Source organism: Struthio camelus, chromosome 5, assembly GCF_040807025.1.
Source record: "Struthio camelus isolate bStrCam1 chromosome 5, bStrCam1.hap1, whole genome shotgun sequence".
NCBI classification, from domain to species: Eukaryota; Metazoa; Chordata; class Aves; order Struthioniformes; family Struthionidae; genus Struthio; species Struthio camelus.
The window spans coordinates 79,892,332-79,916,802 of record NC_090946.1 but is presented as its reverse complement, the minus strand read 5'-3'; the positions used below and the strand labels follow the sequence as shown (position 1 = coordinate 79,916,802).

Genomic DNA, 24,471 nt, shown 5'->3' with positions numbered 1-24,471 from the left:
CAGCAAGAGCCAGTGCAGTGTGTTCATTTTTCTGGTAGTCATTAAGAGGCATTTTCTTGCTCTCATTAATTGACCTCTGGCTGTTGGCTTCTGCAAATTGCCCAGCACACAGGACAGGGGGTGTGGAGCGCTGGGGTTCCCTTGGAAAGGCAGAGTCCCTCCCACAGCAACCCCAAGTGCCACAAGGGAGCTGTGTTTCTGCCCTTCAATGGCAGGACTGGCAGCAAGTGGTCCAGGAGAGCAGCCGGGGCCCAGCTCCTCCTCAGCTTCCCAATATAACCTTAAGAAATACAGAGGGAGCATCCCTCCGCCAGGTTTCAAAGCAAAAATAATGGGTCCCACTCTGCGGTGTCCACTGAGGTCAGCAAAGCCACAATCTTTTAAAAGGAATTTCCCAATCTACACCTCAAAAAGTGCCATCAGTTTTATTCGAAGTGAACACATGCACATTCACAATAGGCTAGCAGTAACAGCAGCACAAGCTCCACTTCAGCTACAATACCAGTACATGCACCAGGACAGGCTGGGGGTTGACCTGCTGGAGAGCAGCTCTGCCGAGAAGGACCTGGGAGTCCTGGCGGACGACAAGGTGACCACGAGCCAGCAAGGTGCCCTCGTGGCCCAGAAGGCCAATGGTCTCCTGGGGTGCATCAGGCAGAGCGTTGCCAGCAGGTGGAGGGAGGGGATCCTGCCCCTCTCCTCAGCCCTGCTGAGGCCTCGCCTGGACTACTGGGTCCACTTCTGGGCTCCCCTGTACAAGGGAGACATGGAGAGACTGGAGCGAGTCCAGCGGAGGGCGACAAAGATGAGGAAGGGACTGGAGCATCTCTCCTAGGAGGAAAGGGCTGCCAGAGCTGGGCCTCTTCCACCTGGGCAAGAGAAGGCTCAGGGGGGATCTCATCAACGGGTAGAAGTACCTGAAGGGAGGGTGGCAGGAGGATGGGGCCAGACTCTTCTCACAGGTGCCCAGCAACAGGACAAGAGGCAACGGGCACAAACTGAAACACAGGAAGGTTCGTCTGAACCTGAGGAAAAACAGCTTTCCTGTGAGGGTGACAGAGCCCTGGAGCAGGTTGCCCAGAGAGGTGGTGGAGTCTCCTTCCTTGGAGATATTCAAAAGCCGCCTGGACACGATCCCGGGCAATGTGCTCTAGGTGACCCTGCTTGATTAAGCGGAGTTGGACTAGATGATCTCCAGAGGTCTCTTCCAACCTCAGCCATGCTGTGATTCTGTGAACAGCACAGTTGCTGTTCAGACATCTCTTCCTCCTTTTTCCTCCTCTCCATTCAGCTGCACGAGACAGCACGTTTAACAGCTGATCCATCTGGACAAGAGCCTACAAAGTTAATTTCTAGCTTTGAGATGGTTACTGGTAATTGTAGGTAATTTCAAATATAATTGCAATTGAGTTGAAAAAGCTCTGTTTGCAATGTTTATGCTCATCACTCTAATTTAAGACCTAGAATGTTGGATACGCTGCTCTTCAATACACACCCATTTTTCATCTTCCTGATTTTACCACTAGTGATTATAAAAACAGCCCCAGCAAACCACAGTCTACAATGCAAGACAAATGTTTGAAACGTTGCATCTAAAGTTTCAAGCAAAGCTGCTTGAAGGTTAACGATGGAACATGTTAATGATTATCAAATAGACAAGGCAAGCCACAAAGCGCTTCGAACACAGAAATGCAAGAGCCCCTCAAAATAAATGGTGGCTAACCTTGTTTAGGATAATACTTCTCTTCAAAGAAATGGAACTGTTGCATGTCGCAAATATGTTCACATGTCGTTTTAATACAGGAATAATTACCCATGGCATGTTTGTTAGTGGAAAAAAAGCAAAGGTCTCCTGTTACTTACACATAATAAAACCTGCATTGTTTACCATGAATGAGTTATATGAGGCTGGTAATAAATAAGTGCTGTAACAAACTTTGGTACCCAGGCCCACAAACTGTTCTTAATATCTCCGGTTTGGTAGCACCTAGAGGCCCCTGGTAAGATTAGGGCACTGCGATGCTGGGCCTGCTACAGAGTAAGAAATTGTTCCTCCTCTGAAACACTTAAAACAGTTTGGGCAGAGTAAAAGAAAGTAAAGCCCCAGAGGAAGGTGACTCAAGACATGCCAGTTCTTCTAACGAGCACAGCAGCGAGGCCACGCTGCAGCAAAGCTACAGGCTGCAATCCCAGCACCATGAAGATATTATCAAAGAGACTGCAATATGCAAAGTTATTCAGAAAAGTCCAACTGTTCACAGCCTTGGGACGATTTTAACGTGACCATTTTAAAAGTTAGCTTACACCCTTGAAGGTAAAATCAACAGCTGTGTGCTGGCTTATGCATGCTTAAAATAACTGATTTTTCAGAAATGCATTTGGCTTTCTATAGTTAACAAAACTGCTTTGTAGTTTTAAACTCCTTAGTGGCTGCAGTTGCATCTGCCAAATCTCTGCATATATCACAGTATCTCTAGCCATATCTCCATCCATAGCTAATCTCTGTGAACATGTGCCTGCTTAAAAAAAACAAACAAACCAAAAACCTTAGCTCGCTATATTCTTGACTCAACAAACTAAGACAGCTAAAGGAACTATTTAAAGCTGGAGCTACTCAGGAAATGATTTGTTTTCCCATGAAAAATTTAGAGGAAAATGAAAAAATCCTTTTCCTCAACATTTTCCTACTTTTTGTTTTAAAATGAAAAACTGTCTTTTTTTAAACTGTTTTTGTTGGGTTTTGGCAACCATTGAAACACTTGAAAACTGTTGCAACAGAAAATTTTCCAGCCAACTCTACTGAGAGCATCAGTTCTGCAAAGATTTGAGTACTCGCTTATTTTAATGCAACCCAGAACTAGAGCTGAAATGCAGTGCCTTACGTACAGTTTTTTAAAGAATCTGAAGCTAGCTTTAAACCCTGCTTTAGTAATGGATCAGACTCATTTTAATTTCTCAATAAGTTGCTTTATACAGAGCAGCTGTGGATAACTGGCGGAGGCTACACATAGCGTTGTAGCTCTGCACCACTAGACTCAAGACAGACAGTGCTCCAAGCAGTGTTACTGCTCCTCCGTCCACCCCAGGAAATGTAGGCCTATTTTACTATCTAGTTCTATTTCTAGGATTTGAAGGATAAAGAATCTAAGACAGACCTGAAACAGGACAAAATGAACAGAAGAGGCCAGGTCTCCCTCACCTGAGTCTCTCCAATTGTCCCAGTTAATCCCTGTTGGGTGGGAGTTTATGCCTTTTTTGCTGGGGCTCTTTCCCTTATAGGACTGTGTCCCGAGGGTGGTGAAATTTTTCAGCCTTGAAGCACCAGCAACACTGAGAGTCCCAAAATCACTCATCAGGCCTCAGAAGAGTATTTGGTTTCATTGAGATAATTCATTTCAGTTCTTTCTATTTTACTTTGGTTTTTCTTTTCAGGTTCATATTTTCAAGCTTTTATGCATGAAAACTGAAGTTTTCCGGCAGGGTCTGCTCAAGCCGAGGGGTTTTAAGGAAAAAGAAATGAATGAACCAGAGGAAAAAAATTCAAATGCATGAACTTCATGTTAACCTTGCAAGTCAGCAAGGCTTCTCCAGCTTTATGCAGTGGAAAGCCCAAATGTAAGCTCCTAAATGAGGCCCTGATCTCGCAGGCACCAAATCTGTCCCAGCTCGTGAGATGGGACTTGAGCACGGGACTCACCTCTGCCTCCACCATGTCCCTGTTCTCCTCACCGCTTCTCTACGACCCCGAGCACCAAATGCAGCTCTTTGGCCGGCCCATGCTCTGCCAACCAGCTGTGTCCAGCACTCGGGGTCTCCAAGCGGGTGAGGGAGGCTGCAGTGCTGCGGGGGAGATGGGCAAATGCTGGTTACTGCTGGAAAGCTCCAGTACGTCCTCTACATGAGACGTACTGGGGGCCTCAGAGGGGCCTCAGAAACATGGTAATCAAAGGCAGCTGCATGTAAGAGACTACGGACTAGCTCTACAAATAACCATTAATTGTTTGCGTGGGTCCAAAATATTAGCTCCCATTAAAAATGAATATCAATCTACACCTAATAAGAGGCTGGTTAAACATAGCAGAGAAATAGAGAGGGAGGAAAATTCAGGACCCTGGTTCCGAGTGCATGCAGCAACCAAAATTGATGGTGAAACTGTCTGACACAATGAAGACTGATCCTCAGGTGCTCAGTTAATTCTGCTTATTAGTTCAATTTGTGGGTCACCTTCACATTTAGCACATTATTTGAGGGTGTCTGAAAACCCTGCAGTGTTATTCCAGTAGGGAAGGACACAAGCCCCACTGAGGTAAATGAGTTTCCCTGGGATTGCAGAGGACTTTGGAATAGGTAGGAAAAAATTTAGAAAAGGGGTTTTCTCACCAGCATTATGTATCCTGAGTGTCCCCAAAATACCCCTTTGAGAACACAGAGAGCAGTGCTTTGAGCCATCAGAGAAGTGTCTTCAGCTTACCGATTTGTCTTCCCTCCTTTATAGTACAGACAGTCATTTCATCCAGTTACCACTTCTGCATAAACTAGTGATCCAAAAAACAACCTCTATCCAGCCACAAGGGTCTAAGTAAGGCAGAACAAAAACAGTTAGAGCTAACCCCCCACCTCAGTTCACATCTTGGCCCTGGCTAGCATTGTGTTTAGTCCACAATCATAAATGGCAGAACTGTCACCACAAATTTGAAGATAGTTTGCTGTCACCTCCCAGCCAGCCAAGGGCTCACAAGTACATCAGGAAGACAGAAGGGGTCAAAATTAGAAGCATAAAATGCACCCACTCAAATGGGTATATTCCCTCCGCTTCTAAGCTATGGCAGCACACTGAAATGCAAGGTAAATGCATCCCCCCATCCACCTGTACGGACGGAACTGCTGCTATTTCTGCCAAAGGCTGGTACACCAGCAAATAAAAGCCTAAGACCCTTGTTCTCTGGGTAGTGATCAGATCTGAAAGACGGTCTCATGTTATGTCCTTTACCACCGCACCACAGTTCAGACAGCTAAGGAAGCCCGATGTACCTTGCTAAGCAGTGACTTGCTTTAGTACCACCAGATGGGTAATGGCCTCCTGTATTGGTGCCTAAGTTAACATCGGCTAGCCATATGCCTGGGAGGAAGACAGCAGAGGAAAATCTGATATCAGGCAGCATTTGAGCAAAATGTTACTCTCTCTCAGTGGAGAAGTATGAAAGCAGCCAGAGAACATGCCCTTCTCATGAAAACTTCCCATTTCAATTCTGCCATTTGGTCTTTAAAAAGAGAGAATGGGTAATGGATGGGTAATCCCCAAAGAGCACCAGCCAAGTTCCCAGACTTATTTTTCAAATGCTTTGCATTTCACTGTGCAAATTGGAATACCAGGAAAATGACCTTTCTTGGTAGCTGTTCTTCTATTCCTGGAACTTGGCAAAGACACACTCAGTGATGCTAGAGATGCTCTAGTGTTCCAGAAGCTAACAGGCAATGCAAAATATTTGGAAAAAATGCAGCAAATGCAGGGCCAAGGAAAAATATTTCTGGCCACGAAAATCAACCCTAACCTTTGTAAAATGCATGTCAACAACAGCATTGTTTATTACTACCAACTACAGCCCTGCTGATACTTTTCAGCTAAGAGCTCGTTCTGATTCATCTCTCTTCTATGTTGTTCTGCATCATAAACCTCCATCCTTTTGCCTGCTGCTCCAGTGTGAAAACCTAGCTCTAGCGTTTAACAATTGATCCATTGTATTTGTCATGAAAAGAAGAAAACTTTACTCTTATTAGCTTGCACTCAGATTTTTCACTTTATGAAATACTGGAATTATCCAGTATACTGAATAAATACTCTTGAATTATAGATTTCATTTTAGCTGATCCTTGTATCTATTAATCCAAATATTTGTATTTTTTGTAGACTCTGAGTCACCAGATGTAGTTACTGTTTTTGATTCAGTTATTGAAATTATACAAACAGAAGACTTTTCCCTAAATTCCTGCAATTTGGTTCTTTTTCTCAAGCCATATTAGCACCTGTATAGGCAAGCATTTCATTTCCGAGCACAGTCTTCTCTCTAAGAATTCATTCATTTAAAAGACTGAAAAGCAAAAAGAGATGCAATTCCTGGCTAATCAAATTAAAGACTTTTATCCGAATAAAAGCTTTCTGCCCTGAGAAACTATATTTAAAATGACATTTGAAAACAGCTGCATTATTCAGGTTTCCAAATCAAACACTACCAATGCAGGAAAACAGATATATCACTACAGGTCCCTTGTGCTTATGCCTCATGATATGGTCTTTAATTACAGCATCATTACAGACCATTCTTACATAACCTTATGCATGCACAGGGAACAGTGATGAATGAATGAACACCTATTCAATATTTTGCTTCTCTCTCACTGTGCACTATGTCTCTCTATGCCTTTTTTTGCCATCCAAACCCTGTTCTGGAGGGAGGATTAATAATGTCTCTCTAGGTCTTTTTAAAGTGCATTTCAGTGAAATATGTGAGCCCTTGCCCAATATTAATCAATTACTCTTCATCCTGCAAAATGAGAAACGTGTACACTTCCCATTTTATGGGCAATGAGCTGAGGCACAGAAGGGAGGTCAAAAGTGCCCATTAATTTTCAGATCCCAATTTGATATGCCTTGGACATGATTATTCGCGGTACTTAGCACTATACACCATTTTACGCGTTCAACATACTGTTCATGTTGAATAAAGTTGCTGCTGGCAGTCCTTCACACCTCTGCATGTCAGATCTGCAGGATCCTGTGACAGGCTCCCCAAAGACAAGCAGCATACGAGGAGGGATCCCGAGGAAACAGTTAGTGAGGGGATGGCACCACCTGGGAAGAGAGGATCCCCTTCTTCCAGGCACCATTCCAGCACTGTAATTTTGGAAACATCCAGGCCCTCGTTCCGCATACAGTTCCCACTTGCTGCACCAGCAGAGAAAGGAGACTTACAGACAACCATGCTAATAGGAGAACAGGAATAGTTCATGCAGACATTTCTCCCATTTACGAAATAAGGCAGTGGTCCAAGGGCAAAATAGCACATAGTGGTACAATTAAAGACCTCTATGTCAGGGGACATGGACAAGGGAGGGCACATCAAGGTGCTGTGGGAGCTTTATTCTGAAATTTCCTCTACAGTCCAGAGGAGCTGATACAAGGGAAGTCTTGGTCAGGCCCTTCAGGTCTGCAATAAGACATTCTTGATTTCCCTGCAGGGAAAAGTCTGTGTGTAGTCTCCAAGACAGTTCAGCAATGCACACTGCTGACATCTTTGAGCAACCACATACCCAGACTTGTGCCAGTGACTACCAAGAACAAGCCAAGTGTGAGATGATATTTTTCCAGAAGCTTGTAAAGCGGCAAAACATTCATAAACTTTTCCGGGGGAAAAAAAAAGCTTCTCCCCTTCTTCCCCCTACCAAGCCAAATTTGAAGGACATTCTCTGAAGTGTGGGTATTTCAAAGCCTCATGGAAGTTAGAAACAGTAACAGTGAAATGATAAACGTCAGGTAACACTGCTGCAACACAGTGCTCAGATAGGGCCTGACAAGCTCAATTCATCCAATCCACATGGAAACGCTAGATCGCACCATCAGCTCAGGGCATGAGGGTTAAAAGCCCATAGCAACATTTACATTTACTTCCTGCAGCACCACAAGAATCAAAGACACATTGGTTAGACAGGGCCTCTAGATCAGGTCAGCTGGTTTTTGTTTGGCTGAGTCTTAAAAGCCTCCAAGGATGAAGATTTCCCTCCTCCCCTGCTCCACCAGTAACCTATTGCTGCACTCCCTTCCTAGGGAAAAAGTTTTCCCTAATGTTCAACTTGAACCTCCTAAGCTGCAATTTGTGGCCGTGGCCACTTATTATATCATCCGCACTATCAAGAAGAGTTTGGTCCCATCCTCTTTGTAACTGCCTTTAAGCAGCTGTAGGATCTATTAGATCTCTCCTCAGTTTCCTCCTCACTGGGCTAAATGAGCCCTGCTCCTTCAACTTTTCCAGATAAGATACATACTCTGGACCCCGAGCAGAAGGTCCTACTTCTTCCAAGGTCATGAACAAGCACCTGTAGGGCCATCTCAGAGTTCACATCTCAGCTACAAGCTGGAGTTTCCCTTCCAACACAGCCAGCTCAGAGAGGGATGGTTAGTGATCTCTTTGATATGGACATGGCCAGGGTCTGTATTAACAGGGTCAGAAGGAAAAATTCACACTAGGGATCTCTTTGACAGCAAAAAAGGTGGAATTGGTTTCCGACCTGTAATTTAAGTGCATTGCCATGCTGTAGGACGTTTCAAGCTCTAGCATGCAGGCAGAGCAATGGAGACCCACAGTGGGTTCCCAAGACTGCAAACACAGATACCACCTTCATCATCCAGTTAACCCTTGAAAAAGCGGAAAAAGTTAAAGAAACTCCTTTTTTCAGGTACTGTTACACTCTGGGGAACATAACAAGAGGCATCCAGGCAGGGAGGGAGTTGACACCAGGTACAAGGGAAAAGGTTGAGCTGGCTGCGGCAGTTAACCCTTGACAGACAGTGTGTAATATACCTGACACCGAAAACAAACCAGGTGGTGCCACTGCTCGGCAAATACAGACACGCAGTGGGGGGACTGGGAGCCGAGGAGGGGGAAAGAGGGAAAACATGAGCAGGGGAAAACAGAGAGGGCAAGAGTCGTTAACCCCTGATAGCAAGTATAAAGTATTTTACTCCCCATCTCATTCATTAGGCTGCGTCAACTCCAGAAGGACTACATCCATTCCCGCACATAAATCTAGCAAGTTTCTCCTTTAAAAAGGCCAGACACTGTCTTTGCCATGGCAATCCAGCTGTCTGGCCGGCTGCCTGCCCTGCAAACGCGACCATGAAAGCTCATTTTCTAAGATGTGGGCAGCCCTCTCCCAGAGGCTCCCGAAGCCCTCTGCTCACCACTGCCGCCTGCTCGCCGCCTGCTCCCTTCGTGCAGCCCTGGGCAGCAGCATGTCCCACGGGGGACGGCGTGGTCCTCTCAGTCTGGCTGGCGATGCCAGCCCAAAGGCAAGAGCCTGGCTCTCACCCCCACGTGGCAGAGTTCTCGGTGAGGCAGACACATGTAGGCTGCGCAGCAGGAAGAAAGCACTAGTTCATAGGAGCCTGGGAGAGCTCCAGAGCTCCTTTTGGACGACCAGTTTCATCAGCTGTCCAGCATCAGGAGTCCAGTGTGGTCCTCGCCAGCATCTGATCACAGGAGACAAGATACAGGACAAAATGAAGCTCTGATCTGCTCTGTATAGCCACCTTCTTAACAATCGCACGGAAGAAATCACATTTCTAGTCCACGCTTAAAAAAGGGTGCACCCTTGAGAGGAAGAAGTTGTGCTGAGCACCTTGCCTCTGCTGTGGGTCTGGAGCTAACAGAGTTACCTCTGGGCTCCCAGCTCAGGGGGCTCACAAACACAGCAACCGAGGGCTCCCATCCTGTCCCATGTTTAAAAGTCACTCAAATGCCTCAGCAAAGCTTTGAAAAATGTAAAAAAACAGTTCTGTCCCGAAACTCTGATCTGAGTTTGTGACAGAAAAGCTAATGATTCCAATAAAAGAATAGGGGCACAAAATCTGGCCATTTTTAACAAATCTGTCTGTGGTTCAGCAACACTGTTTTTCTTTGTTAGGACTTAGTAACATCAGGAAAGTTGGATAGCCTTCCTCGAGCTGAGGTATTACAAGGCATCTTGTATACCTTGGCATTGTGTGGCTTTCCAGGGCATCATTTTAACACTTCACAAATCAGGCTTTATGGGCATTCTTCTATCATAAACCCAGGGCAAAGTAAACAGAAAAATGACAAGTTACACGCAGCCAGGTAAACTGCATGAAAGATCACCAGGGAGCACAGTATTTTTTTTTCTAAAGCATGAACCATAAAGGATTTGTTTTGTGATGGCAACATTTCTTGTAGGGCCTGATTCAGTCCTCTTTGAAGTCAAAAGGAGTCTTTCCATTGACATCAGAGGGTGTGGGATTTGTCTCACAGCAACCTGTACCAATGAGAACAACATTTTGCTCTGAAGTCATTTCTTTCTGCCGTAGATGTTTTGAAAACAGCCTGTCACCTGACAATACACCCTCAAGGTACTGACGGTCTACGTGGTTTCATTATTTTAAAATGAGACTTAGTAACGGGCTCAGCTGTTTAGGGAAGGTAATATTTTTCTTAAGCACGCCTACTATAAAGTAAATTAGCAAAATCTTCTTCGAGCTGTAACTAAAACATAAGGGCACAGCTGCCCTGGAGGAGTACAAGGGCTCCCAATGTAAACTCCACTGATATCATCACCATCACAAGGTCATAAAATTGATTGATTATAAATACAGTCCTCATTTGTTTACAGCTTGCATTTTTGGGTCCTGGGTAATTAGCACATTAGCAATCTCTCAAAGTGAGCACTTACAGGTGCCGCTGCGAGATAGCCAAAGTCGAAAAGCTGCATAAGAGGAGACTAATTTTCCTTAAACAATTGCAGGATGGATGCATTAACATCGAGGGGAGAAATGTCAGTTATGTAAGTGTTTAGCTACTTGATCGCACCTACCCAGGAGCCAAGGGCGTAAGAGGGCATTAAAATGACCTGTTAATTTCCTTCAACGGTAAGGTAGCACCCAAAAAATGAGAGACATGTCAGCAATGTGAGGGAGATATCCTCTCTGTGAAGCCCGCAGCCGCGTAAGTCTTTTAGGATTCTTTCCCCTCTGTGCAAGCCAACAAAGGAAGATAAAGATCACCCTATTTGTGGTAACTGGTACTTAGTTCCTTTTAGTTACACTTAAAATAAACTCTCTTTCAGTTCTCCAAAGGTTTCAGCCTTCAGACACACAACTACCGAGCTGTAAGCCAGCCACCTTCCCTTCAGCTAGTCTTGGCTCCAAGTTCACAGCTATTCAGTGTGTGCAGGACATGAAACTTTAAAGCCACATTTTATTTGTACAGCTGGATGCATCAGGTTTATGCTTATTCTCTAACTAAACCACTTTTGAAAGGGTTTTAATTCTTTACCCTCAGTGAGATATCTGTAGTGAGTGCGTGTTGAAATGCTAATGGAGACCAAGAATCCCTCTTTTGTAAGAATTCATAGTATTTTGGACACATCCTGTGGGCCAAATCTTCAGCTGCTATGGCTTTGCTGGAGTGGATCAGTCTGTTCCCAGGTACAGACAACGAAGGACTCCTGAAATTTAAGAGGACACTAGAGAAGCTATTTGCTAAACGTTCTCATTTTAGGATGGTTTAAAACTCCACGGACTGCTTCAAGATTTTTGCTACCTTCCACAAAGGTTTGTTTGAAATGCCTCCTATAGTTAGAACAAGATAACTGCCAAGAGATTCACCAACCCATTAACTCATAAATCAAAGCATGCAATGAATGCCCTGGCTTTTACACGATTTTACAGATTGTTTAATTCTTTCAAAACAGTTCTGCCGACATTACTTCCTGTAGAAGTAATTTAGAAATCTCATACCAGCATTGTTTTTTTCATCCATGAAACATGAGTGGCAAGTGAACATTAGGTTAAGTTGTTGGCATATCCTGAGTAGCTGCTAGTATCTGTTCATTAGAAAAAGAGATCTTACTTTATCTTTTAGGGGATTTCTCTTACGATAACAGTGTTCTCAAAACAAAAATATTTTGGAGAAGAACTATCTCTTCTAACATATTTGTATAATATAGCAAAAGGCAACTCGAGAAGGGCCTCTAAAACATTGCAGCAGCACTGGTAATAAATAACACTAATCCCACTTAACTATATGCCTTATTTAACTTCTGTTTCCATGTGACATGAATATGACATGCTAAACCATGGCAAATTAGCTTTAAAAAGTTAATAGAAAGTTGCTCAGTGCTGAAGGATGTTCTTTGCCACTGACAGGAGAGAAACTTCTCCATTGAGATTAATCTGCAGCCCAATTGAATCCAAAGGTCACTTGTTCACTTCTGAGACACGCACACCTCCACGCACCCAGAGATCACCACCGCCCATTTTTAACGACATTTTAGATGCTTTACCCTTCAGATTTGTTTCATCTGGATGGCTGAATCCTCCTTACAAACTTGCTTGATTTAGCACTAGCTCTACACTCATTAGTATTAACATCAGCTAAACTCTGAGCTTGGTTCATTTTGAGTCTGCTTTGAGGTCAAGGAGGTACGATTTACCCATAATGTTTATCTGAAGATCAATATGACAAATTAAAAAACAACAGCAGCACTATGTAGAAGCAGAATACTGCACAATATCCACTTGGTCTGAAGAGTTTACTTTTTTGCAGTGTTCCCACCTTGGGCCCAATGCCTCCTTACACACCTGTGCACATGCATAACCAAACTAGAGAAGACAAGATCAAGCGAATGATTCAACTTCAAACATTTGAATTTGCTGGGATTTTTACATTCAAGCATTGCTAAGCCAAGAAATGCAACTTCTGTGGAAAATCTAATGTATTTGATCAGTTAATGTTGCTGTAACTGTGATGATCCAGCAACATGAGCACAGCAACATTGGTAGCTGGTAGTGATACTCCTTATTGGACCAACTGACATAAAGGAGGGGAAAAATTGCCACGAGGAAGAGCCTTTATTCTTAAATTGTCCATTTCCCCCCAGCTGCATCATTTGTGCCTGCATTATCCCTCCTTACAAGTTTTGCTTCACATTTGATCTTTGCTAGCACTAAGCAAAATAGGAGATAAGAGATAAGAAAGATAAAATCTGATCTTTGCAAAAAAACAGGCCATATCTGTCAGAGTCAGAGAAAGCTCTCTGGCTATTCTGAAATGTTTTGCTACTATTCCTACCCACACCCCCTCCCTGTTTGATTTTTTCACATTGATATCTTGCTGCACTTTTGGGGCTGAATGATCACTTGATGTAAATTGCCACCTCCACACTGAAGTCAATGAGATGAGTTGGTTTATAGCAGTTAAGGATCTAGTTCCTGACAGCTAGACTTTGGCAAAGAAAGGGCTGAACTGTGTATTGCAAACAAGCAATTTAGTAAGCTTCATTCTTTTTCTCTCTTCATGAACCAGCACTGGTTCGGTAAGAGATATTTGTTATTCAAGTACTTGCTGGACAGCCTGGATCAACAACGGCTCCTTCCAGAAACAGTTCGTTTCAGTTTCTTGCTGCTCATGGGGTGAGAACTGTCACCTAAATCAGATGGAGCTGATCCTAATCTTTGAGGGGATGAGTAAGACTTTTAAAAATAGGAGAACAAAGGCTGTTGAGGAACAAATATTCTTGTTCACATGTAAATACAAGCACACATATAAAGACCAACCATTTCCCAAACTAGCATGCAAGTAAAAATCTGTCCAGGCATACGCAGGCAGAGAATCGTCAAGGACCTCAACATGCTCAGTTTGGCCAGCCCAGCTGGAACAAAAATTTTCAGGGGTAGTAGGGATTGTTATAAACCTTCTGATCCAACCTCTGTCCCAATAGCAACGGGATTTTCAACCTCTACGCCACTAAACCATGGCTGAATTAGAGTATCCTCGCTAAAAAGCTATAAAGGCTTTCAGTGACGACACATTCAAGGCATCCCTTAGTACAACTCATCAACGTTTAATTACCCCGTGTTGATATTTGCTTACATTTTCCTGTTCAGAAATGTCTATCTTCAAGTTCCTACCTACAATTTCATGCTATTTCTTCAGCTGCTAGATTAAAAATCCCTGTTGATAGCCTTTTGTGATGGGCACTTTGTAATCAAGTTCACGCTTCACTTCCTTTTTCAATGCTTACAGTTACTGTCTTGCAATATACTTGACTGGCACCCATTTATAAACTTTGGATAATTCAGAAAAATTATAAAATAAAGCTCAAATTTCCTCTGAACTTCTTAAGGAGCATCAGGATGAATCTAAGACTGTCTCTAGACTGTACAGTGTTGTGTGCAGTTTTCTTAGATGTTTTCAAGTACGTAGACACAGTTAGAAAAACAAGGACCTTCACATAGCTCTGCCACTTTAACTGCCTTTTTAAAACGGCACTTCAGATCCTGCGACCTCCTTTACTACTATGTATTGCTTCTCTGCTTACACCACTCTCAGGACAGTCTCTTTGGCTTGAACATCTGAATGGCGAGCCAAACCAAACTGCTCTCAGAACATTTTATGAAAATGTTAATATTGCTTTGTTACATTAGCAGGCAGATGTGAAGTCTTTCCCACTCGAATTTCGACATAATAGTATTGGTGTGTCAGTGCATACGGCCACATGGAACCTTATGGAGCTCCTCATAAGACTGCATTGTTAGAATTGTGTTATTGTAAACAAGAGTTCCCACATGCCAACACCGCAACTCTCACCTCATCAAGAATCAAACGAAGAAACAAGGAAAAATAGTAAAAGAAGAAACTAAATGTGATCTGGGATTAATTTCATTGAAATAAACATTGATTTTGTAAAATCAGCTGCACAAGCTTAACTATTACTGCATCATCCAGGAATGAAGAAATACTTCTTCAAGCTGCAGATTGTTTCTGTGGATTTTTCTGAACGGATCAGCATACTACATCCTCACCACGCTTTCTCTTTAAAAATAAGATGTAATGAAAAAATTTTATTCCAGAGCTGGGGCCAGATATAAAAGCACCTGACACATTAGGGTCATGCAAAACTAGAAATCCAAGTTTCAGAAATGTCTCATCAGATATGTAAACCAGATAACCACAAGATGCTCAAAGTTCCCTTTGAGTTCAATAGCAGGTACTTCCCTTAAACTACCCAAAATTCTTAGGACCAAGACAAAGTCTCACAAGCAACTGAAACCCAGGTCTGCTCCTAGAGAGCATCCTTTAGCCAATATGAATCAGTCTATCTGCACAGACAGCAAACAGCTACACCAGTTTATAGCGCTAGCAGATCTATACTGCCCAGGCACAAGCACTCCTAGTGCACAGCTCTCACGCTGCCTGGCAGCAGAGTGTAAAACACAGCTTTCAGGAAGCCATCTGGGAATTCCCCACTGTGCCCCTCAGCCACGAGGGTTACCCTGTTTTGGCTTAATTTAGCCAACTCTGGTCTCCTCCATGCAGGGAGAGGACATCCTTCTAAATATATTAGTGACTCACCCCCAGTCATAACTTACCATTGTAGAGAAAATGGGTTGTTTATGTCTAGGGAAGCCGAAAAAGTTTTGCCAAGTGCTTGCTTTGGTAATATCTTATACATTTTAATGTCACAGCTGTTGCCAAGCCACGGGCCCTAATGGCTCCATAATGATGCATCCCTCGCTAAGTGCATGCAAATTACAAGTGTGCCATTGAACTGTTCCGAGGAGCTGCTGCCTCACCATCCCTTCTGCAAGCAAATAAGTCACAGAATCACAGAATCACAGCACGGTTAAGGTTGGAAGGGACCTCTGGAGATCATCTAGTCCAACACCGCTTAATCAAGCAGGGTCACCTAGAGCACATTGCCCGGGATCGTGTCCAGGCGGCTTTTGAATATCTCCAAGGAAGGAGACTCCACCACCTCTCTGGGCAACCTGCTCCAGGGCTCTGTCACCCTCACAGGAAAGAGGTTTTTCCTCAGGTTCAGACGAACCTTCCTGTGTTTCAGTTTCTGCCCGTTGCCTCTTGTCCTGTTGCTGGGCACCTGTGAGAAGAGTCTGGCCCCATCCTCCTGCCACCCTCCCTTCAGGTACTTCTACCCGTTGATGAGATCCCCCCTGAGCCTTCTCTTGCCCAGGCGGAAGAGGCCCAGCTCTCGCCTAGGAGAGATGCTCCAGTCCCTTCCTCATCTTTGTCGCCCTCCGCTGGACTCGCTCCAGTCTCTCCATGTCTCCCTTGTACAGGGGAGCCCAGAAGTGGACCCAGTAGTCCAGGTGAGGCCTCAGCAGGGCTGAGGAGAGGGGCAGGATCCCCTCCCTCCACCTGCTGGCAACGCTCTGCCTGATGCACCCCAGGAGACCATTGGCCTTCTGGGCCACGAGGGCACCTTGCTGGCTCGTGGTCACCTTGTCGTCCGCCAGGACTCCCAGGTCCTTCTCGGCAGAGCTGCTCTCCAGCAGGTCAGCCCCCAGACTGTCCTGGTGCGTGGGATTATTCCTGCCCAGGTGCAGGACCCTGCACTTGCCTTTGTCGAACTTCATGAGGTTCCTCTCCGCCCATCTCCCCAGCCTGTCCAGGTCCCTCTCAATGGCAGCACAGCCCTCTGGGGTATCAGCCACTCCTCCTAGTTTTGTACGGTCAGCAAACTTGCTGCGCAGAGAGTGCGCTCTGTCCCTTCGGTCAGGTCACTGAGGAATACATTGAAGAAGACTGGACCCAGTATTGATCCCTGGGGGGGACATCGCTAGCTACAGGCCTCCAACTAGACTTTGCGCCACTGACCACAACCCTCTGAGCTCTGTCATCCAGCCAGTTCTCAATCCACCTCACCGTCCTCTGCAGTGCTTCCCCACATGCACCCATGACTGATCACGTGCTGCCATATTTATTCCACATCTGACAAATGCAACCTAGCAAGTGGCAGGACCAAGCTCTTCACAGGAGAAGGCTCGGGAAAGCCTAGAGGCTCTGGCAATTGTTAATTGTCATATGTGTTTTTTCCTACACTTTTTTTTTTTAAATACAACTGAAAATAATTAATGGTTTCAAGACAAAGAGGAAAGAAATGATATTTTCCTGGACATAAATTATCACGGCCTCACAGGAGAGCTAAATAAACAAAATCTACCATGCACGGCTGTAGAAGTGAGTGCACCCAGGCTTGTCTGTGGGAGAAGCAAACAACACCGAGGTCTGTTTCTCCCAGAGCCCCTTCTCTCCCAGGGGCTGCTGTTTACACAGGGCATGTTCGCATAACTCAGCATTGCTCAGAAAGTGTGAGATTTGGCTGCATCAAGTTACTCACCTGTGCTGAGGCACAAGCATAAAGAAAGTGCAATTCTGCAAAGTTGCTAAGAGGAACAGATATTTAACTCTGCTATACAGATCTACTCTGCTATCGATTGCCAGTCAGCCCATCATCATGGAATACAGCCACCAGGGATAATTACTCATATAACTCATTTTCTTCCTAAAGAGCATGCATTTTACATTTCTCTATGTCTGAACAATTGCCCCATCCTCTGAGGAAAAGGGGTGTTACTGTTCTGCACTTCCGTCTGGCCACCATAAACTGCCTTGATCATCTCAAAGTGAATGATCCTGCGTGAGGTTTGCAACCCAGAGGAACCATAGCTCTGCTTTTCAAATTGCCCACTAGAGCACCTAACATCAGCATCACCACGGCTTCTCTGGCTTCTCCGTGTCGGGGCCCTGAGGGCACTAATGGGCCTTAATGGCCCTGACCAGCCTGACTTGGGGCCTCCCCCCACCTGTGCTCATGGGTCCAGGAGCACATTTAGCTCAGCTTGGGGTCTTCAGTCCCAGCCTGAGTTACGTCATCAGGGATCAAATCATTCTAAATAGAAGAGCGCCTACAATGCTCCTTATGCTGCTGAGCTGAGCACTGAAGCAGTCGTGATGCCCATAGTAGGCAGCTGGAAGAAGATGCTCAGATGATAGTGCTCAGGTCTAGGGATGTATCTCCCAGGAATGCCTTCTACAGCCACTTTCCCAGAAAGCTCTCTGTTTACAGAACACACATGAGAAACTGCTTCTTAGAACAATCCCATTTTGATAACTTTAGAAAGGCAATCAAAATTATAGAAAAACAATCACAGATGCAGTTTCCCAGACTTGCACATATACCATTCACAACTTGCTCTGACATTAGGCTTGAGTTTCTCAGAAGTAATCACCGATGTCCCAGGTTTCTATTTTTCATTGCTCAGTTTGGGGCCTGACTTTCAAAGAACAAAGAACTTCCTGAAAATCAGTTCCTGACATTATCGGCTAGTTGTTAATTAGGGATGCAGGTGCCTACACGAGGCATCCAATTTGAACATTTTTACTTCCCCACACTAAGCTATCGACTTCCTCCTCGCTAATCAGCTGCCTAATACAGAGAACTAACATGATAATCAGCCAGTAGTTAAAAGTAGTTCCCAAAATGAAAATAAAACTTAGGAAATGATTTTCCGGCAAGTGCAATGAAAGTACGCCTGCCTCTTATGCAGACGAGATTTATTTTATTTTTTCGTGGGCAAGATGAGTTCTGAAAGAGCAACTCTTACTAAAATCGCATTGGCATTTAAGTGACGTTTTGGCAAAACACCATGGAAACATTTGGTCACATCCTCTCAACCCTTAATTTCTTCCTTAAATGTGCTTTTTAATATGTCACAGTTGTTAAATTTGTAACAATAATTCCCTTGAGACTAAACAACAGTGCTTGGTATGTGAAAAATGAACAATACATTTACATCAGTAAACCAAGAGGAAATTTTAAATAAACGTCTAATTGAGCACAAATAGTCCAAATGTTACTTTTATGAAATTTGACCATTCTGTAGGCTGATTTTAGCAGCAGGATGTTCTAAATAAACTCAACTAAAACATATGCTGTCATACTCTTTTTCAGTTGTGACATAACTAACCAGATTCACTTCTGATTGCTTTATTGCTACTAGACAAACATTGCTGTACTGAAAGCCAAATAAGCAGCACTTAAATTAATTTGAAAACTTTCATTTTTAAAATGACCATCGAAATCCTAGGAACAAATCTGGTAAGGTAATTGGCACTTTCAGATTTTTTTGATTGGAGGGAAGAAGACTCAAGATTTGTATACAAAAAGACTCATATAAATTCCTGTTAAATCTAGTATGGAATTTGACTGCACAAACATTGGGTAAAATCAATGCCCTAGGAGCAAGGGGCTGGTCTGGGTAGGAACAACACAAAGCTGGTGTGTTCCCGGGTATAACAGCCTGCATACGTTCAGCAATCAACGCTTCTGTTCGTGCTGTCCCAACTTTACTAATACTGCATTATATAAATCTTCAGGACAAGTAATTAACAACTTTTTTATTTGTTGTGTAAAGCATTGAGGACATTGCAGGGTCCTGTGTAAATGCTAAAACTGCTATTAACCTGTGTATTTCTTAGCCAATATAAACAGCTTTCAGTATGCCTGCATCTCCCAACAGGGCTCAGGCCTGTAGTCTTGCTCATTTTAATGAGATTTCACCTTTCCTTACAGAGCGTTCAGTGTGTATTTTGGTGGCAGCAGCACCACTCAGAATAGGCTCTGATCCATTTGCTTTTTTCTTTACTTTTCTTTTAATAAAATCAACCCATTTTGGATTCTGGTTTCTAGGGCAGAAATCCCATAGTGCTTTTAGTCTTGAACATTTATTCAGACCTCCTTTTGGCTTCATTACAAGCCCAAACAGCAGTACAATTTAACAGACACATCACTGCACTGAGATTCAGAAGTTCAGTGATGAGCTTTGCTGCTAACCATTGCCACCTGCTTTACCTCTCAGTGCTCTTGCTCCTTTCCTGCTCTGTGCCCGCCTTCTCTATAGGCTGTAGGCTTCTCAATGCAAACACCATCTTCCTGGAGAAGGATCTCTTCTGGGACTCTCAAACATTCCTATTATAGAAAATAAGAACACAGAGATAGTCCTTCTCTTTCGGTTTTACTAATAAACACAGCTATTTCAGCCATGATGGATCAGATGGGCTCTCCACTTTTTTTATCTCCAATTACTTATCTGCTCACGTTCTTCCCTGCTGAACAGCATAAACCTTCCCTGCCTCCTTAACCTGCTGCTCTATATTATTGACCAAGACTACGTTCAGAGAATGTTACTACAGTTGCAAAGTCAATCATTCCAGACTTAGAAAACATGCAGATCAAGACTGCCTATGCCTTGAGTCCGTGGACTACAGGCAATGATGCACAAGCCTTCTCTCTACTCTCAGCCCACTTTTTTTCTCCATCAGCTTTAGGCATTCTCCACTACAGATGATACTTGATTCCTGAGCATCTATTCATTATTTTATTCTCCTTACTCTTTCACATGTTGTGAAGTTCTTCCAGCATAGCTGGCTTCATGTTGCACTTTCTAGATTTCTGAATAAGCACACTGAAAAAACAAAATATCCAGCACATTGATAACATACAGTTAATGAGCAGAGAAGTATTCTGTCACCTGCATACCTCATCCCTTTGAGCAAACAGAGCACTGACTCCCACAGCTGCTTGCCATCCTCTCTGCAGAACAGCAGTACAGGCTTGGAAAAGACATATTTCACTTTCAGAGGTCAGAGGAATTCAGATATATTTGCTGACAGTGATGGGATGGTGTGCCCCTGGCTCCAGGTTTCATTCCAGCTTGGAGACAAATGGCTGCTGTTGTCCCAAAGCCTGACTGGTTCAACATATCCTTTTCAAATTCATCTTGCTTGAGATCCACCTCTAGATTTCGTGCCAGCACTGGTCTCCTCCCAGGGTCATCTCTTTGAGGTCTCAATTTCACACCCAGTCTCACTTCTCTTCATAAAACTTTGTCTGCATTTTGCCTGGCCAGCTAGTCCCCACTCTATTTATATATCTCTCCCATAAACATTGGTTCTCTAGCCCTGCTTCCCCCTCTACATTCAACCTTCTCTACTTCCCTTCTCTGCCATGGACAACGCTTTCAGTCCAATGCATTCCTGCTTTTATTACCCTCATCCAGTTTCTTGTCTCCACCTCTTTGCGTCCTTTCTCAGCCAACAGGGTCCATCTTGTTACCCCTACCCAGACTCAGTTTCCTGTGGCTTTTTAGTCTCCACCTCTCCTGCTCACCCCACTGCCTCACACATAATCTTGGAAGACTGCTTGCTCCCATCTTCTCCTTCCCCCATCCTTTCTGCTATCTCTGGTCTTCTCTGAACAAGTCATAGATTCCTCCTCTACATTTTCTGACTTTTGATGTGGCAAGAAACAAGGGCATAGAAGGAATAAGCTCTAAAGCCAGCTTCCAGTTCCTTCCTAGAGCAGCCATCTCTACAGTCCTGCTCTCAGACCCCTTCAGGCACCATGGCGGGAGGCTGTGGCAACAGCCTGTGCAGCAGTAACATTTGGGGCAGGCTAACCCCTTGAGGATTTCAGCTAAATCTCCACTGATCACATATAAACTGAGAATTTTCAGTCTTGTGATTTGCCCAGGTGCAGGCAGATTTTCATTGGTACAGCAAAAATACCATGTCCTTGGAAGCAGCAGCACATATACACCATGAAGAAACGATGTAAAAAAAGCTTTTTGCATGTCAGTCTTCTGAATGAAATTCTTGTACTCAGTCACCAAAAGAGTATCTGCTGCTTCTGGACAGATGTTTTTAAGGCACTTGATTCATTAATTGCACTACACCTGATAAGTTTCTGGGACAGTACCAAAAATAACTGTATTCTCCACTCAGACATATTTTGGGTGGTGTCATATGACGATGCGGGGAAGGGAGACTATGCAGCCACATAGCCCTCAAAGCTCACAGTTCTCAGAGTTAAACTACAACAAATGTCAGTCAAAGTCCTTCTAGCTGAAGCTGGCAAAGTTATCAAGAGAGCTTCATACTACGATTCGTATAAACCCACCTAATTTTTGCTCACATCATCTCTGCTGGCCATGTACACCATGTCTTCGATTTATTTCTGTGAATGCAATAAAAGGCAGTATATCCTTCAAGCAAAGCAGCATTTTTCATGAGTGGAGGGCGACAAAGATGATTAGGGGACTGGAGCATCTCTCCTAGGAGGAAAGGCTGCGAGAGCTGGGCCTCTTCCACCTGGGCAAGAGAAGGCTCAGGGGGGAACTCATCAACGGGTAGAAGTACCTGAAGGGAGGGTGGCAGGAGGATGGGGCCAGACTCTTCTCACAGGTGCCCAGCAACAGGACAAGAGGCAACGGGCAGAAACTGAAACACAGGAAGTTCCATCTAAACCTGAGGAAAAACTTCTTTCCTGAGAGGGTGACAGAGCCCTGGAGCAGGTTGCCCAGAGAGGTTGTAGAGTCTCCTTCCTTGGAGATATGCAAAAGTCGCCTGGATGTGATCCTGGGAAATATGCTCTAGAGGACCCTGCTTGAACAGGGAGGTTGGACTAGATGATCTCCAGAGGTCCCTTCCAACCTAAACCATTCTGTCATTCTGTGATTTCCAATATTCCATAATTACATGACAGCTAATAGCCTAATCAGATTTTGCCTAATTTCCCCAGACAGAAATACACCAGCCCCTTTTCCTCACTTTACCTGTTCACAAGACAGTGGATAACATCTCTAGAAAATAATGCATCAAAAGAAATCCAGCTGCAAGAGCCCAGCCCAACAGCTATGCAGGTAGCAAATTCCCCCAGGAGTCAGTTAGACAATGCTAGTGCTCATTAAGGCTGGGTGGGACAGCAGAAATGGGAATACACATTTCCCTTCATTCATCAAACTGGAACAAGAATGAGGGTTCAGAAAAAAAACAAGCACTTTGCAGAGTCAATGACTGGGGACAAATCAGGAGAAAAAGAGACTTTGATCATTAAAACTGCAAAGAATGAAGCTTAAAAAAAAGTTGTTACATAAAGAGGATTCTTTAGTTACAAGAATGTTTGATCCGATTCACAGTTAAGGATGTGCACCCATTTTAAACGGAAAATCCTTTAGCTTTGGTATGAATTTATCTAGCCTGCCAGACAAATTGCTCATATCAAACTGTCATTTGGATGTTCAGCCATTGAAAACATAGTTAAAGCATGTCCCTTAATTAGAAATCCCATGGAAATGAAAACAATCCTCTCTGGCATCTCGTTCCCCTGGATGGTAACTTGGACTTATCATCTGGCACGGCCCCCTTCCTGTTTGCGTGGGTGGACCCAGGCAGACGTGGAATTCTGCTCCCCTTCCAGCCGCCCTAGGAGACAGGCAACTTCCCATGCCAAGGTTTTGTCTCCTGCAAGCGGCTCACTACAAACAGATCCAGTAGATGCAATGAGCTTCTCCAATTAGAGGTGCATGGTATAGTCGTCTGCTGCCCATTAGGGACCAAGAGAAGCTTAGCACAATATTGTAAAGGATAAACAGATTTTAAATCTGTTTCATTTTGCCAGATAGGAGTCTCTTTGATCAGACTGCACTCTTTTCCAGAAAATTGTAAGAGATAATCTTCAGTTATCTGCTAGTAAAAACAATAAAGCTCAGTCATTGCCTATTCCTATTGGGAGGACTAGGTAATTCGGCAGGATCAGTCTTTCTAGCTCTATTCATTTTATCACCGGTCTTGCATTATTAAATGTTTTGTTCAAAGCCTCATTTCCCAACAGCTTGTTATTATATAAGAATTCCAGGCTCATTAAAAATTAAAAAAGATCTCAAAACTTCACAGTTATGAAGACATTTTTAAAAGATTAATCCCAAAGTTTAAAAAGTAAAAGGTGCATTTTTAGCAGGGAAGAGAGTTAACCACTGGAATAAGCTGTTTTGGGATATGGTAAATTCTTTCTCATTTGAAGTCTGTAAGTCAAGATGGGATAACTTCCTCTTCTACCAGGTAGAGTCTGACATGTAAGCTTTTGACATGTAAGCAGGAATGACACAGTGAAATTCTCTGGCTCATGTTTCACTGATGAGATTAGAGAGGTACAATCACTCCTTGAGACCTTGAAGACTATTAACTGACTGGGAAGGGAACCCAAACTGTGCTGGTTTCATGCTGATGAAGACAAATTCATGAGCTTTGAGTGTTATGCTCCGGCAGTGTAGATACATTGCATTTGATTTGTTTGAAAACCCTCATCCTCATAGGGAGGCTCAGGAAGGCTGGGCTGGATGAGTGGACGGTGAGGTGGATTGAGAACTGGCTGGATGACAGAGCTCAGAGGGTTGTGGTCAGTGGCGCAAAGTCTAGTTGGAGGCCTGTAGCTAGTGATGTCCCCCCAGGGATCAGTACTGGGTCCAGTCTTCTTCAATGTATTCCTCAGTGACCTGACCGAAGGGACAGAGCGCACTCTCTGCGCAGCAAGTTTGCTGACCGTACAAAACTAGGAGGAGTGGCTGATACCCCAGAGGGCTGTGCTGCCATTGAGAGGGACCTGGACAGGCTGGAGAGGTGGGCGGAGAGGAACCTCATGAAGTTCGACAAAGGCAAGTGCAGGGTCCTGCACCTGGGCAGGAATAACCCCACGCACCAGGACAGGCTGGGGGTTGACCTGCTGGAGAGCAGCTCTGCCGAGAAGGACCTGGGAGTCCTGGCGGACGACAAGGTGACCACGAGCCAGCAAGGTGCCCTCGTGGCCCAGAAGGCCAATGGTCTCCTGGGGTGCATCAGGCAGAGCGTTGCCAGCAGGTGGAGGGAGGGGATCCTGCCCCTCTCCTCAGCCCTGCTGAGGCCTCACCTGGACTACTGGGTCCACTTCTGGGCTCCCCTGTACAAGGGAGACATGGAGAGACTGGAGCGAGTCCAGCGGAGGGCGACAAAGATGAGGAAGGGACTGGAGCATCTCTCCTAGGAGGAAAGGCTGCCAGAGCTGGGCCTC

The 24,471-nt window shown here is 44.4% G+C and overlaps 1 protein-coding gene across 1 annotated transcript in view; it reads right to left on the bottom strand.

Annotated features, from left to right (window-relative positions):
- The window catches only part of BMP4 (bone morphogenetic protein 4), a 62,467-nt gene extending 42,913 nt beyond the window's left edge, over window positions 1-19,554 (bottom strand). Inside the window, exon 1 of the mRNA XM_068947525.1 lies at window positions 19,441-19,554. Within this exon, the coding sequence (XP_068803626.1) occupies window positions 19,441-19,517 (77 nt within the window). The 5' untranslated portion in view covers window positions 19,518-19,554. The remainder of the gene's footprint in view (window positions 1-19,440) is intronic.
- Between the last annotated feature and the right edge of the window lie 4,917 nt (window positions 19,555-24,471).